We start from the raw sequence: 16,380 nt of genomic DNA on the forward strand, positions 1-16,380 counted from the left end.
ATTAACAATGGCAAACAAGAGCAGCCACACGAGGTGAAGTTTCATTGGCAAATTATTATGTCCACTGACATGCAGATAACAGATGCATGCTAACGACAACTTTATCCACCATAGAAAACAAACATCATCACGCTGCATTCTGTGTCAAGTCAGGATGATGATACTTGTTGGAAGACACCAAACGTTCACAGCTCGGTGAAGTGTGGCTAATGATGAGGGACATTTTTATTTACTCTGGTAACGGGGTCCCACAATAATGCTATGTAAATTCCGACAAATCATTCTGAAAATAAGATTGGTAATAGGTTGGCAGCTCTGTGGAAGCCATTTTTAAAATGAGTTTAAAATAGCGCTATTACTATATAAATTGTAGTGTACAAAAACTTCAACGGTATGATATAATCCTCAATCATTTCTATCATTATTTTAGATATGCCTCTTGTCACCGAGGAAAATTATGCTTAATTAAATTCGCACGATCTGAAATCTTAGCTGACAAAGAATGGTGCAAAAGGTATTAAACTGGTTGAACATGGAGTGCATGTATTATTGGGTACTATATTTGGGTGGGGTGGGTCTTTTTTTATTATTATGATGGAGTAAATGGTTATAATCAAATATTGATGTCGGAAAAATGAATACAGGTACTTGATTAATCGCATCATGTCTGTGTGATGTGTGCCTTTGGTTCATACTGCTTGCAGTTTCTGTCACTCACCACCAGAGGGCAGGCTGATGCAGTTTCCCCCATTGCGACACGGCTGCTGCAGACAAGCATCAGGGAAGAGGATGCAACCCAACTTGAGCTCTGTCAGTCCCACCACCTCAGCATAGTGCGACCGCTTGTTCTGCAGAGGCAGCTCATTGTTGTTCAGCATGACTGAGTCCAGGCAACCTTGGAAGCCCTCAAGCACTTTCAGGTCCTTTTGGGAGTCAATGAGGCTCCGTGAAGTGGGATGCTGCACCTGAGACCAATGTGGGCAAGTGTCAGAGCAATAACTCAAGACAAAGATACCCATGGGGTATCCAGTCATAGCTTCTACCCTAAGAATTCCACTGACACAAGGCCTTCTCTTCCTGCAGTACATGTTACTCGAGTACTTGAGCGGATCAAAGTGAGTTTCGTTGTATCGTTGTGTTCTACTGCAACGTACACTTCATTAGAAACTGGCAAATAAAGTGCCAGTAACTAAAGCAAATTTGGACATGCAACAAGCATGAACAGTTTAGATGAAGACCTTCAGATCTGAATATAGTGTATTACAATTATATTTAGACACACGCCTATATATATATATATATATATATATATATATATATATATATATATATATATATATATATATATATATATATATATATATATATATATATATATATATATATATATATATATACACACGTGTGTGTTTGTGCGTGCGTGCGTGTGTGTGTGTGTGTGTATAAAGCTCAGTGAAACAACAAAGGTAGGCCTTTACAATCCAAAAGCCTAAATGACCTCAGTCAAATAAAGCAGAGGTCCCCAACCGCCGGTCCGCGGACCGGTACCGGTCCGCCGGGCTTTTGGTACCGGCCCGCACAAACAGCACTTGCCTTTATTCCGTTTAAGCAAAATGAGTAAAAAAACTGCTGGAGATCAAATGACAGCGGCCTTAAAAGTACGTTCGAGACAACTGGATTAAAGTTATGGCTGAATATTCTGAGATCGCCACAGTAGCACTGTTGCTATTTCCGACATGCTACCTGTGTGAGGAGGGGGTTTTCTGCAGCAACGGCGACTAAAACAAAATTACGAAGTAGACTGGACATAAAACACACACTTGAGGTGTCATTGTCTCCTATTACCCCGAGATGGGACCGTCTGGTTGCAGAAAATCAAGCTCGGGGCTGTGGTGATTCGTCATTTTCATGCAGTTTGAATTTGCATTGTATCGTAGTTTGAAGGCATTAAACATTACCATAGCGATCAGAGTGTTGCGGCCAGATTAGACGCTCCTTGTGTTTGTTATTATATTTCGAAAACACCACAGTTTTCATGCAGCTCATACCATATTATTTTGTTGTATTATTTCCGCCACACCTTAAATGCCGGTCCCTGAAAATATTGTCTGACATAAACCGGTCCGTGTGGAAAAAAAGGTTGGGGACCCCTAAAATAAAGTATTAAATAGTTCCAAAACTAATACCGCTTAAGAAACAGAAAGCAATGCACTGACCAGTGCGCCAAAGTAGATGGTTCTGTCTGGAGCAAAAGGTTGCACGTCGGTTTGTCCGTGGCGCCTTTCAACATAGCTGTCATCCAAAGAGAGACTGCTAAAGTTGCGGTTGAGCTCCATCGCTACCGTGTGCCAGCTGCCATCGTTGATGCGCCGGCCAGAGATCCCCAACATGTCGGGACTGTCGCCGCCCCCGGTGCCAGGTGCGCAGCTGAGCTGGAACCACAGCTTTCCCTCGTCCAGCTGCTCACACACACCGAGAAACATATTGTCTGTGACAGTCACTAGGACTTGCCCTGTTGGATGAATGCACCCTAAGTAATTCTGGAATCGGCAGGGGTTATTTTGCTTGAACGAAAAAGCTCCCTTTGAGGGTGAAAGGTTTTTTAAATGGGCCAGAGAAAGAGAAAGAGATTGCACGATGGCGAGAGCATACCTTAAGAATGGTGCAAGGCTCACTATGAGTGTACATGATGATTCCTCTAGTCTGCAATGTTCGGATCCTCAGACTAAGCTTCAGCTCTGTCTGGAGTCGCTCCGAAAGCTGGTATTTTATGTAACTGTTACCTGAGAAACTCAAAGATGAATGGCCTACACACACACACACACACACACACACACACACACACACACACACACACACATACCCAAGAGTGCATGATTACATAGTGTAAGAAATGAAAAATGTCAACTAAAAGTATTATTGCTGACACACCTGCACACTCTCCAAGTTTGCCCGGGGGACATTGACATGCATGGCGACCTCTCGTGACGTCCATTGAAACACACTGCATGTCTGCCGGACACTGCTGGTCTTCACATTGTTCAGACAATGTACCGCAATTGATGCCTGACAACATAAACAGAAAGAAAAGCATCGTAACATTTGATCAACATTCAATTCATTTATGTATCGTGCAAACTGGCACGTTTCTGACAATTACCCAGAGAATGCATTGAGAGCCTATTAATATTTTGGGCATGAAAAGAGATAATTGTGTGTCCATGTGAAAAACTACTCGCCATTACTCAATGTTAGTCGACACATTCAAATTTTTGGATCCCGTGCATGTTGTCACAAAGCTAAGGCAAAAATTAACCAGTGTGTAAATTTTGCTGTTGATTAAATTATCTTCCTAATGTGTAATATTTTCTTTTTAAACAGGTTTTATGTGTGTGTGTGTGTATATTCGCACTAAAAGGCGCACTGGATTATGAGGCGCAACTTCAATAAATAGCCTATTTTGTAATTGTTTTCATATACTGGACGCATCGCACTATAAGACGCAATCTACAAAGCATCCAGTAGATGGAGCCACGATCAAGGAAATGCTGCCACTCGTGTGAAGCGCGCCTCAGCAGTCCATAGTCCGCTGCTCTCAGTTTTGCGCAGGTGAGCGTGAGCACGTACGCACGTGGTTCAACCAGTCAGCGCCAACACAACCTAGGTCACAGATCAAAGAAGCTTTGAGCAAACGACAACAGCTAAAATAGCTTAGCTGTTGGGTGACGTTGCTACAGAACGATCACATTTCAGTAAAACTTATTTAATAAAGCAGCGACACAGTTCACTGACCAACAGCAAGTTAAAACATTAACTCGTTAACATTGAACTCTCTTGCCGCTGCTCTGTTTCCGTGTTCAACTGCGTAACCCGATCGCCTTAAGTTTGAACTCTGCGTTGTAAGCATGTCTCTAGCAAGGAGCCATTTTGAGGTCGACATATTACCTTAATAACCATAGACAAGGCGTGTCGGATTTTAAGGCGCGCTGTGAGCTTTTCAGCTTTTGTTGTTGTGCAACTGTAAGCAAGAGACCAATTTCCCTCAGAATTAATAAAGTATCTATCCATCTATTTGCAATTCGACAATAACATTCCACTAAATTGCAATGCTGATTTGAATCTAAATAATTGTTCAGTGCTATTTAAAACAAAACGGGACATTTGCAACATCTCATACCAGTGCATGTGCAGCGTGACGTCCGATGGAATCGAGGCGAGACAAAGCTGACTCGCGGAGTGCTGTATGTTGCCAGATTGTGTGAATCCAAAATGATGTTTTGTTCACATTGTGCCCCACGACAATCCAGACCTGAGCAGTTCTTATCCAAGATGGCCGAGACTTTCAGGACCTCCTCTAGCCGCCGCCGGGAGGCACTAAGTTTCTGAGTGAGGTAAGCTGCCTTGTAGTACCCGCCCTCAGCTGTTTCCACAGTGACAAGCATGTCCAGCTGTTTAGTCCCCCCGACTGGCTGCAGACTGAGCAGGTGCAGAGCGTCCCGTTGTTGAGAGAGGGCCGCTTGCTGCAACACCTTCAGCACGCTCTTCAGGTGCGAGGCAACAAAGTCTTGTGGCGCCACGCTCTCAAAGCGAACAGTCACAGCCTCACGTAACATCTCAGGGGTGGCCTGCTCAACATGCACGCTGACAGGCACGGGGACAGCAAAGCGGCCATCACTGACACTGGCATTAAGGAAGTATCTGCCAGCATCCAAACCTCCCAGGGCGATGATCTTCCCATCACGAGGGCTAATTTTGAAGAGACTACGATGAGCTGGCGGGGCGTGGCCAAAGGTCAACGCATCATAGGGGTCAGCATCTGTGGCATGCAACTTTCCAATGACACCACCGGGAAACTCATCTTCCATGGTGACAATATGAACTTCCAGTGGCAGCGCTACAGGCCTGTGGAGGCTCTCCTCGATCACCCTGACTGTCAGCATAGACGAGGAGGACAAGCGAGGCCGGCCAGAGTCGGTCACCTAATACAAGGAAAAGGGGGAGAAGATTAGTATGTACGCCTTGATTTTCTGATGTACAGGTATCAGCGTGCTTTATCTGGCCAGGGTGTATCTTTGCTAGCTCGGATTGGAAATTAACAAACACTGTACACACCTTGTATTTCAAATACCAATATGATCCCAAACAAGATAAATGAGGATGAAAATGGATACCATTACATTCTATCAGAGTTCCAGATAGCCCTAAGGGGTTGCATTTTTGCCTTTAAAATATGAGGCATTATTTTTTATTTTTTTTTTATCCACTTGTGCAAGTGCGACTGATTTATTTATTTATTAATTTATTTTTTAATGGAATGTTTTTTTTTCTTTTTTTGCTGACATTTCTCCTGTTTACTTTGGAATCAAAAGACATAACCATGCATAGACAGGATGTCCTGATGATGCAAGAAAAAAAAATTCGACCAGCATGAATGGGCATGAGTCGAAGTGAGACCACGGAATGGAAAAACAAGGGCAACAGTGCAAAGGGAAAAGCTTGGTCTCCAGATGATTATGTCCAATTGGACACAACACACTGCCTGTTTAAGAATATTCATGATAAATATTTTAGGACAGGGCGGTCCAGTGGTCAACTGGTTAGCACGTCGCCCTCAGTGCAGACGTGCATGGTTCAATTCCGGCTCCGGCCTTCGCGTGTAGAGAGTGCATGTTTCACCGTGTCTGCATGGGTTTTCTCCGGGTACTCCGGTTTCCTCCTACATTCCAAAAAAATGCATGACAGGTTGATGGAACACTCCACATTTTTGCTTGGTGTGAGTGTGAGAGCGGATGGTTGTTCGTCTATGTGTGGCCTGCGATTGGCTGGCAACCTGTTCAGGGTGTCCCTCGCCTACAGCCCGAAGACAGCTAGGATAGGCTTCAGCACGCCCCGCGACCCTTGTGAGGATGAGCCGATCAGAAAATGGATGGATGTTTTAGGACAACACCACCAATATCAAGACACGCTACGGCACTGTGTCGTTATCTTCATAAACACTTAAATGGGAATGCGGCATATGACCAGTCACGGTGAAGTGTCGCTAATGGTGAGAGGATTTTTGTTTCATCTGTTTCTATGCCGGTCAGTGGCACTGTTAGGGCACTGCTGTCATTTTGATAACAAAAACAAGTCATGCCTGTGCTTTTACTATCAAAGTGTGTAAATGCAATTTCACATAATTTTGCCATGATATCAATTGTGGGATGCTCAATGTGAAATAATCACTAAAACATCACATATTTGATTGTGAATAAAAAGGGCAAGTCCTACTTCTCACTGGGCCACCACCCAAAAGGTCTTAAATGCCAGACCCTGCATAACTCTTTTCTTCCCAGTAAACCTTGTGTGCCGCAGGGGAAAAATCCTGGCCTGGTTGCCAGTCAGTGGCAGAGCGCAAACATTAACGGACTGCAATCATACCTTATATTTTGTACATTTAAACAGATGATGTCAATGTTACCAAACACGATACCAAATTGGCTCAAAAAATGAACAGCTCTCTCACAGATGAGAAAAAAAAACACTACTTCTGACTAGTTTTCTTGTTACAGCAGTAAACAGTGATGCTGAGGAAAATGATCCAATTTCAATATGAAAATTACATTTCATTGTAATGTGTCAAAATATTATTTGTAATTTACAAATATGTATATAATATTTGTTCATTTATCTAACAATGCACAGGATCTGGACACCCCTCCCTTCGCAGGAGAATTTTGATTTGATTGATTGATCATTTATGCCAGCGAGGTGACAAGCGGAACAATTAATATGTAGTGCAATTAGACCTTGGTTTGACACCCAAAATCCAAGAACCCAAAATTTTAGAATCGCGTTGACTTTCTTTTGGTGGATGGCAAACAATTTTGGTGCATTACTTCCTGCGGAAAGAAGGTAGCATTCATGCACCAAAACTATTTGCCAACCGCCAAAAGATCGTTGAAAAACAAATGGAAAAAGAAGAATTATCCATGCTTTACCGCCAGTAGCCACAAAGAAGGCAGCGATAATGCACCAAAAGTATTTGCCAACAGCCAAAGGAAAGTTGAAAAAAAAATTGAAGCAGAAGAAAAAGAGTAGTCGTGGCAACAAATCTGTGACATATGGCTAGTTTAGCATGCGGCTTCCTTATGCCACAACAAGGCAAAGCCAAAAAAACAAATAACCATCCATAATTCTACCTTAGGCCACAAGTTAATGGAAGCCATTTTAAACTATAAAGAAAAATGTTTCCGTAGTTAGAAGCAGAGGTTTGTGTCCTTCAGCATGGGGTGCTTTCTAAAATTCACTCCTATGACTTAATACCACTCTGAGAGTGTGTGTTTGGAAGCGCACTCCCCTCCCATCATTTTCCGAAAGCAGCCTGTTATAAACCAATCATCGGCTTGTATTTGAACTGTTTTTATCTCAACTGCCTGACACACTGGGCTCTGGCAATATTTTCTACTTTTTTGGGTTACTCTGAAGCACCAAACAACACATTTCAACAATGCTGTGAGTTTCCGAACAGTCGGCGTGAAGCAGTGTACGCTCGAAAATTTTTTCCGAACGCACCCACAATTAGGAAACAGGGATTTTGGGTGTCCGACAATGTTGATTTTGAAAAGGAATTTTTATTGACTTTTAGTTATCATCTTTAGACTGAAATTAATCAAAGTTTTAGTCATAATTTTGTCATCTGATTACATTCGAGTTTTAGTCCAATTTTAGTCGATGAAAATAACAATTTTAGTCAACAAAATTAATAATTAATATAGTCCATGTTTTCCATCAGCCTACTTTAAAACTTTTGTCCAGGAAACTATAACACCTATTTGTAAGTGTAGTTTAAGAATAATAAGAATAAGAAAACCTTTATTCGTCTCACAATGGAGACATTCCCAATTTACAGCAGCAAAGTTATGAAAGGAAGAAAGTAGAAGAAAAAAAAGTATAGTTTAACATGAAAGGCACATTTAACACAACTGTGTCGTTATTATACTTTGTTTCAAGGAAAAATGTTAAAATGACAAGACCTACCTTCAAATTTAGCAATAAAAAAAACATGCATAATTGGCCCAGATTAATCACAATGAATACCACCATGTTTGAACATTAATCTAAATAAAGTGCAGAGCACAGTCCTTGCTAGAACAATGCTGGTAACACAACCACTGAGGGCTAACATTTATTTACTTTGGTTCATTTAAAGGAAAGCACTTCATGCTCATCAGATTTTTGCTCTGTTACGTCACCTGTGACACTGAACACCCTCATAAAGGTAGCAATGGCAGCATTATTTATCTTGGAACGTGAAATGGCCCACATATCCTCTCGTCGCTTTCTACCAGCTATTATCTTGCACTTTCACCATCAAACCTTTCTCATCTACTCTCTTTCGAGGCGAGGTTGAATTAAGTGAATGGCTTCCGTTCATCGCTCCAGTCGGCCTCTGATTGGTTCTTTTGTCCTACCCGCGTATGGTGCCGTCTTCTCATCGGATTTTGCCACTGTGGTTTTTGGTTCATCTTTTATTGATTGATGGATTTGTCAATCAATTCGGTTATTGTATCAATGATTGACTTGTTTTCGTTTTCATCTGAAAAAAATATTTTTGACGAAATGAATGATGCAATTTTTTTAGTCAATGTAATTAACACTGGAGTATAAACTGCATTGTTCTCTGTCTTGGCTTTTGTAAAATATATTTGCCCCCAAAAAATGTGATTTATAATCCGCAGCGACGCTTAATATTGCAGACTTGGAATACTTTCATATATAACACAATATATAATATAACACAAGTCGCAGTGTCAAAAAGTAGGTCGTTCTGTCTATATCTCAAGAATGAACCATTTCAGGATGAAGCATTTTAAAAAGTGTGCCTGCTTTAGTTCATTGTGTTATCAATTGTTTTTCATGGCGTTCGTTCCCTTGAGCGTCCACCATGGAGTTGTGGTTCTCCTGGGTTTTTTTTCCCCCTCTCATGTCTGTCTTTACCGGAGCTGATGAAGTGATTATGCTTGCCTCATCTCAACACCTGCAGATAATCTGGTGCTGTTTACACCTCCTCCCCACAGCAAGACAATAATACATTGGCTTCCTCCTCCTCTTTTTTTTTTTTTAACAGGTGCTGTTTTGTTGCCAGATGCGTTTGGAGAAAAAATCCTCTGTTAGTTTCAAAATTGTGTTTATCACTGCATTTCCTGAGCCAAACCATCAACAGTACACCTGTTTCCATTTGTTTAAGACCTTTTGACATACCACACTTGGCCAGACGCACACCAGCCACAAAGGACAACTAGGCTTTGGGCATTTTGGGCATTGAGTTATATTATTTTGTGAATAAAACAACCAAATTTTTTGAAGAATTCACTTTCTTCATCTTCATACACAATGACAGCAACAACAAACCATGATGCAATATATCATTCTATACAGCGTTTTGACACTTCGGCATACACAGGCAACTGTCAGAAGCAATCATGGTTGCATTTATTTAATGTTCTTGAAATTTGTGCAGAAACAAAAATTGTGCTCATTATAACAAGTCAACATGCTTTTCAGATGAGGATATTCTCTCTCTAATTATTTTGGGTTGTTCGAAAGGAAGCAGACCGTACCTGTATATGGACGACGTATTTGGTTGCCAAGTCCCTCCTGAAGACCTGATTAGCCACAAGTGTTCCGTCTTGCTCCAGTTGAAATTCTCCTCCCTCATTTCCGGATAAAATGTGGAAGTCAAAGGGCGGGCCATTGTGGGATGAGTCCAGGTCAATAACGGACAGCTGGATGATGCTGGTGCCAATTGGCTTGTTTTCCTAGGGCAGTAAACAACCTGTCAATGGGGACTGCCAGATTGGGAATTAATCTTTTTGAACATTTTGATTCTGATTGTTAGGATGTTACTCAATTTAATGTAAATAATTTCTAGCGCTATAGCACCACAAACAACACAACTGAAAAATTAAGAAGATTGAGGTCAACGTAGTTTTAGTCGTGAACTGCAAAAGGTGAAACACATTATCCAAATTGACAGAGTAAAAGATTTCATGATTGTATTTCACATAATTTTCATGATTAGAGCTTGCAGCTAATGAAAAGCCCACATTCCCATCTAATAGAATACATACAAAATCATGTCAAAAAAGACATTTTGAAAATAGAAATGTTGGCCATCTGAAAACTCGGTTCATGATGCAGTCAGTCGCTGGTTGGAGCTGCTTTTGCATGAATTACTGCATCAATGTGATCTGGCATGGAGGCAATCAGCCTGAGGCACTGCTGAGTGTTATCCAAGCCAAGGTTGCTTTGATGACAGACTTCAGCCTGTCTGCACATTATTAAGTCAGGTGTCTTTCATCTTCCACATGGCAATACTGCTCAGGTCAAGCGTGTCTGCTCGCCAATGGTAATATTCTGTTCCTTTAACCAGCTTTTGGTAGTTTTGGCAGTGTAGACAGGTTGACGGAATCTCACATTTACCCAAATTTCTGAATGGGATTTGGCACGACAGTCCGCTCAAGGCTGAGGTTAGCAGCTTGCTCTTTATGTGCGAATAGCCAGCTTCTAGAGCTATAATTTGTTGTGGTTTGCCTTCCTTGTGGAGGCTGTCAAGAACTATCTTCTGGACAACAGTCAAGTGGGCAGTCTTCCCCAGGAATGTAGGGGCTACTAAAACAGACTTCGAGACCATTTAAAGCCTCAGTGAGCGTTTGCTGGTGTTTCAATTGATAGCTGATTGGAATGTGACATTTGGACAGAATATTAACCGTTTCATGCACTCTGTAAACTGATAACATGATAAACTGTCTACTGTAGTTAGCGTTCTCCCTGAAAGGGTTGAACTTGGTCAACAATTCTGATTTTGAAGGGTACTGAATGAAAAGGGGTCGAGGGTCACAAGAACTATATGTATCTATGACATTTTCTTTTTGAATTGAACTGCTGAAATAATGAAGACAGTAGCAATATCAATGGAATCTTCATAAAGAGAGATTTTGGACTACACGCGATCAAGACTGTTGGGTGGCTGTCTCACCTCATGTTGAGAAAGAGAGAAAGTGATGCGGGTTGGGGTGAAAAAGCAACGCATCGAGGTGTATGTAAGGTGTCTTTCTTGACACTTCAGCATTAAAAACAGACACTTTGTGTAAGGGTGCCTCAGAGGTGGTGTTTTATATATGCGTCACAAGACGTGCTACACCATTTAATTTATGGAGCGTTAGGAGCCGGGAACATGGGAGGAAATATTACATGACTGTGATATTTTAGGGCATAAATAATAACTCCCATTTTGCAGGCAAGCTATCGTCATGCATCAGCAACCTTATTATTGCTTACTGACAGGCAACACCACTAGAGCTTCTTTCCCCAACACTCTTTCAATGAAATAATAAAAATTAAAAAAACTAAAACAAAACAAAAAAAACACATCACAACCAAATAATGGTCTAAATGTTTCTGTCAATATGACATTTACCTGGATGACAGTGGTGAGGTTGGCAGGTGAGAAGGTAGGCGGATTGTCATTGATGTCAGAGACGTCAATCTTGACCGTAACAGTAGAGGACAGAGGTGGGATTCCACTGTCCAGAGCTCTGATGGCCAATGAGTAGCCAGGAACCTGCAGTAGGTGGCCAAAAAAAAAAATCTGAGAATTGTATCGGTCATGGTTTCTTGTCAGTAATGCCAACCGGGCAACTAACTGGACAATCTTCCTCCTGGGCAATCGGCCCCCGTCAGGGACTTGCCCCCTCTCCCAGGTCCCAAACCCAGTACGACTCTCGCTGGTGCCTCGCGAGGTTCACACCCAGTGCGGGCCCCGGAAGGGCCCTCGCCTGATTATTGTTTAGGGAGGGTTGTGGGGCGGCTACTCCCACTCCCCTCCGTTCCGGCGGGGCGAGGGCTGGGTGCCTCACCTTCAGCTGAGACCCCACCTCCTTCCCAAGAGCCCCGGCGTTCCCCCCTCGCGCCACTCGGAGGCATCCCACCACGCGAGGCTAACTGGACAATGTCACAAAACATGATTACCTCATCCTCCTCCATTTTCTCATTTTTCTGACCTGCCTTCAACCGCACAAGGTTCGCTGGAGCCTATCCCAGCTGTCTTTGGCCAGTACGCAGGGGACACCCTGAACCGGTTGCCAGCCAATCGCAGGGCACACAGAGACGAGCAACCATTCACGCTCACATGTTCCATCAACCTGCCGTGCATGTTTTTGGAATGTGGGAGAAACCCGGAGTGCCCGGAGAAAACCCATGCAGGCACGGGCCAATCATGCAAACTTCACACAGGAAGGCTGGAAACGGAATCGAACCCTGCACCTCTGCACTGTGAGGCCTACGTGCTAACCAGTCAACCGACTCATTAGATTCCATCGAAGACAAAGGCTGTATCATAAACTTAACCTAAAAAAAATAACACTGCCGTCAATGGGGTATTAATTTAACATTATGTTTATTATTTTTGCTTGTGGCTTGCTGTGGGACAGAGCTGCTTTGCCTCAAATTGAGCAATGTTTAAAATGTATCAGTTACCTTAGTCTTCACGACTGTAAACTACCTTCTTAAATTATTTTTAAAAATATTAAATCAATACCTCTCTGACAGTAAGAATCCCTCAAGGCAGAAACAGCAGTTGTACTTGGTCTCTTTAGACTTTACATCCTAAATATAAGGTAGTGTGGCCATTAGCTACAGTCCCATCCAAAAGTATTAAATTGGTGAGGAACTTTATTTTATTATTTCTTATTTCATTTTTTTGCTGTAGACTAAAACGATTTGGGTTTTAGATCAGAAGATGAGCATGAGATAAAAGGTCAACGTTTCAGCTCTTCCTTCAGTACTTACATCTGGTTTGGACACACAACATAGAAAGCAGTCCCTTTTATTTCCACCCACCCACAGTTATTTTCAACTGAGCAAAAGGAATGGAAAATTATGTGACTGGTGTTGAGGTGTGTTTTCTGACAAAGGCAATAAAAATAAATTCATGTCTATACTTTGTTTCAGAGAAGGGTTTTAAGACTACATTTTTAGTTTTTAGAGGTGTAACTAACATGAGAACCAGCGGGCTGTTTGTGGGTGGAAAGATAATACATTTTGAAGTTGAGAAAAGTATATATATATATATATATATAGATAGATATAGATATATACACATAGATAGATATATATCAAGGTGCTTTTACATATAGGGTAGATCAGGGTCTTTCGTTTTTTTTTTGTTTTATTTACAAAGAAAGACGGTACACAGGCGGTCGTTGGAAAAGTCTTTATATAAGCCGCTTCATGAAATAAGCCGCAGAGTTGAAAGCGTGTGACAAAAGTCGCGGCTTATCGTCCGGAAATTACGGTGTATATATACACACTCGATATGGAAAGTTTATAACTTACCAACATATTAAATCAATTGTTTGCTGCCGATTTCAGAAAATGTGTTGGTAAAAAACCCATTCCTTATTTTACCAAGTAATTATGTCACAATCCAGCAGCTAATTTACATAACACAGCCATCACAATCGGTTTTCCCGCCTCTAACTTGACAGTCAGCTTGGCTATGTTTTTCATACACTGAAAAAAAAATGGTGCCTAGAATTTCAATTTTATCTCATCAAGTAGCAGTAAGAGTAGCAAGTAGATGTCTGGTCAATTATACAAATGTTATCAGGATCTGGATCCAGATGATTTATTTCTTGCAACCAATTGACGAAAAAAAAAAAAAATCAACTAAACTTTTTTCAGTGTAGCGGGGTTCTGTATGCTTATTTGGAACTGAGAGTCGGCGCTAGGAGTTGAAGCGGATTTACATGGGATAGGAGAAGTGAACCAGTCTCTTTTCATCGTCAATGGACGCTACAGCTTCTTGTTTACTTTCAAACTTAGCTTGTAGCTGAAGTGTGGGACGTCATGCACGTTTTGAGCATGACGACTCTGATCCACTGGTGAAAGGAAACTTTGATTCTCTCCTCTTTCATCTATAACTGCATCAAACAACAAGGCGTATGCTGGAATATGGTTATTATTGCATGTCTGTGTCTTATATTACTGAATTTTGTTATTTTATGTTACTTGTTCTGTAAAGCGCTTTGTTACAGCCGCAGCTGACGTGAAAGTGCTATTTCAGTAAACATGTATTATATTGTATTCTATTGGCGATTTGACCACTGCATGCACCACATGCACAGGGGCGTGACACGAATTTAACAAGTGACATATGACAACTTCTTGATGAAGTACTGCCTCCACAAGAGAAAATACAAAACATAGTCTAATCTATGAGTCCCTGTTTTTTTTTTTTTTTTTTCCAAACTCTAGGCAAGCATACCTGGCTGCATCTCAATACTCTATGTCCGCCCCCATCATGTAAAGGGTACTTGGAATTGAGCCAGGAGTACACGGGTGCAACGTGAGCACCAGCTCATTTTCAGAATTTAAGAAACATTTTCTCAAGACACCGGGGAAGAATGTATATACTTTTATTTGTATTCATTTCACCCTGTTTGATTCTGCTCAAATCTGGTCCAATGCATTTTCTCAGCAAGAAATGTGATGTTCTAAATAACGTCTCTTTTAAGTTATGCATCATGTACAGATGTAAATACAGCCCGCTGGAATGTGGACCTTTTCCCCCCTCATAGTTGTCGATTAATATTTCATCCAAATATGTTGAAAATAGGTGAAAACAAAGAAATTGGACTCACTGTTCCAATACGTTTAGATGGAAATGGACATGGTTTTTTGCATTTCCAGATTATTCCAAGTAAGGAGATTTGACAAACATCGCTGTTGTCACAATGTATATTGGATGATATTTACTGCATGTACCTTAATTCCAAGATGGTGTGATTTGTTTATTGCGATGTAGTAATAATGAGGGATTGTTTGATAATGCGGTAGAAAATGGATGGATGGATGGATGTTTGATAACGGGCGACCTGGTGAACTAGTGGTTAGTGCGTCGACCTCACAGTGCAGAGGTCGTGAGTTTGATCCCGGCTCCGACCTTCCTGTGTGGGGATTCCATGTTCTCCCCGTGCCTGCGTGGGTTTTCTCCGGGTATTCCAATTTCCTCCCACATTCCAAAAACATGCATGGCAGGCTGATTGAACCCTCTAAATTGTCCCTAGGTGTGAGTGTGAGGGCGGATGGTTGTTTCATCTGTGTTGCCCTGCGATTGGCTGGCAACTGGTTCAGGGTGTCCCCAGCCTCCTGTCCGAAGACAGGAGGCTGGGGACAGGAGGACAGGAGGCTGGACAGGAGGCTGGCTCCAACAACCCCCGCAACCCTTGTGAGGATAAAGTGGATCGGAAAATGGATGGATGGATGTTTGATAATGAACACACACACACACACACACACACACACACACACACACACACACACACACACACACACACACACACACATGCACGCACGCGCACGATTTGTTTCCCTAATGTGCTGCATGGTGCTCCACAGTTTGTTTTGCTATTTAAAAAAAAAATACTAATTAAGTACAATGGAGAGGATTGTCAATGCAGCAGCAAAACATTATGAGGAAAATGATAACAACCAAAATTTGTTAAAATCATTAGCTCACATCTCTGGCCTACCGGGCCTAAAGCTTTGATCCCACACACCCAATTTCGAAATGCACTGAGATGGCTTACGGACCACACTCGAGAATACTTGATGATTAGAATCTCAACATTACTGAAGTTTTCAGGCGCTGCAGATGAAGAGGAATAGACGAAGAGTCAGACAATGCGAAGGGGGGAGAAAACGACTGAGTGGAGGAGATGGAGATGGCAGGAAGTACATTTACTGAGCTCATGTGTGAGACTTTCAATATAACTTGTGTGTCTGGCTTTTGTGGAAAGGTGTGAATAATTGCCATCTGATTTGGGATTCATCCGCTTTCCAGAGTTCTCAGTGGCTGTCTATGGGAGCTTTTGGCTCGTAATATGGCATGTAATATGAGATCAGATTAGTGCCCAATTTTCTCTGGGTTGTTCATGAAAAAGAAAAACTGCTAATTGGTAAATGTTTAAAATAATATTATGAGATTCATGTGGATTTTTAAGTGTGTAAGTGTGTGTGTGTTTGTGCGCCCTCACCGTCTCACGATCCAGATGCTTGTTGACTTTGACGATCCCGCTGAGCGGGTCAATGAAGAACTGGTTGTCTCGGTCCCCACTCACAATGGAGTAGAGGATGGCCCCATTCAGCTGACTGTCCATGTCCTCTGCCACCAACTGCAAAGCACGCACGTCCACATGCAAGCCGCACATAAAGATCAGCTTCTTTGGTTTTGGGGATTTACACACTTTTGTTTTTTTCTCAAATTTCCGCTCCATAAACCATTCATTCATTCAATCGTTTCACAGATGCTGTAACAGTACCGTTCACCAAGTAAAT

General features: G+C 41.9%; 1 protein-coding gene across 7 annotated transcripts in view; it reads right to left on the minus strand.

Moving 5' to 3' along the window:
- The window catches only part of fat3a (FAT atypical cadherin 3a), a 141,202-nt gene that overhangs the window by 13,852 nt on the left and 110,970 nt on the right, over positions 1 to 16,380 (minus strand). For all 7 annotated transcript variants that reach the window (XM_019873864.1, XM_019873869.1, XM_019873867.1 and 4 more), the window contains 8 exons: positions 16,080 to 16,217; positions 11,462 to 11,605; positions 9,603 to 9,800; positions 4,178 to 4,979; positions 2,932 to 3,066; positions 2,653 to 2,807; positions 2,217 to 2,459; positions 719 to 965 (listed from right to left, as the gene is read on the minus strand). In XM_019873864.1, the coding sequence (XP_019729423.1) occupies positions 719 to 965; positions 2,217 to 2,459; positions 2,653 to 2,807; positions 2,932 to 3,066; positions 4,178 to 4,979; positions 9,603 to 9,800; positions 11,462 to 11,605; positions 16,080 to 16,217 (2,062 nt within the window). The remainder of the gene's footprint in view (positions 1 to 718; positions 966 to 2,216; positions 2,460 to 2,652; positions 2,808 to 2,931; positions 3,067 to 4,177; positions 4,980 to 9,602; positions 9,801 to 11,461; positions 11,606 to 16,079; positions 16,218 to 16,380) is intronic.

Source organism: Hippocampus comes, unplaced genomic scaffold (assembly GCF_001891065.2).
Source record: "Hippocampus comes isolate QL1 unplaced genomic scaffold, H_comes_QL1_v1.1 scaffold374, whole genome shotgun sequence".
In the NCBI taxonomy this organism is placed as follows: Eukaryota; Metazoa; Chordata; class Actinopteri; order Syngnathiformes; family Syngnathidae; genus Hippocampus; species Hippocampus comes.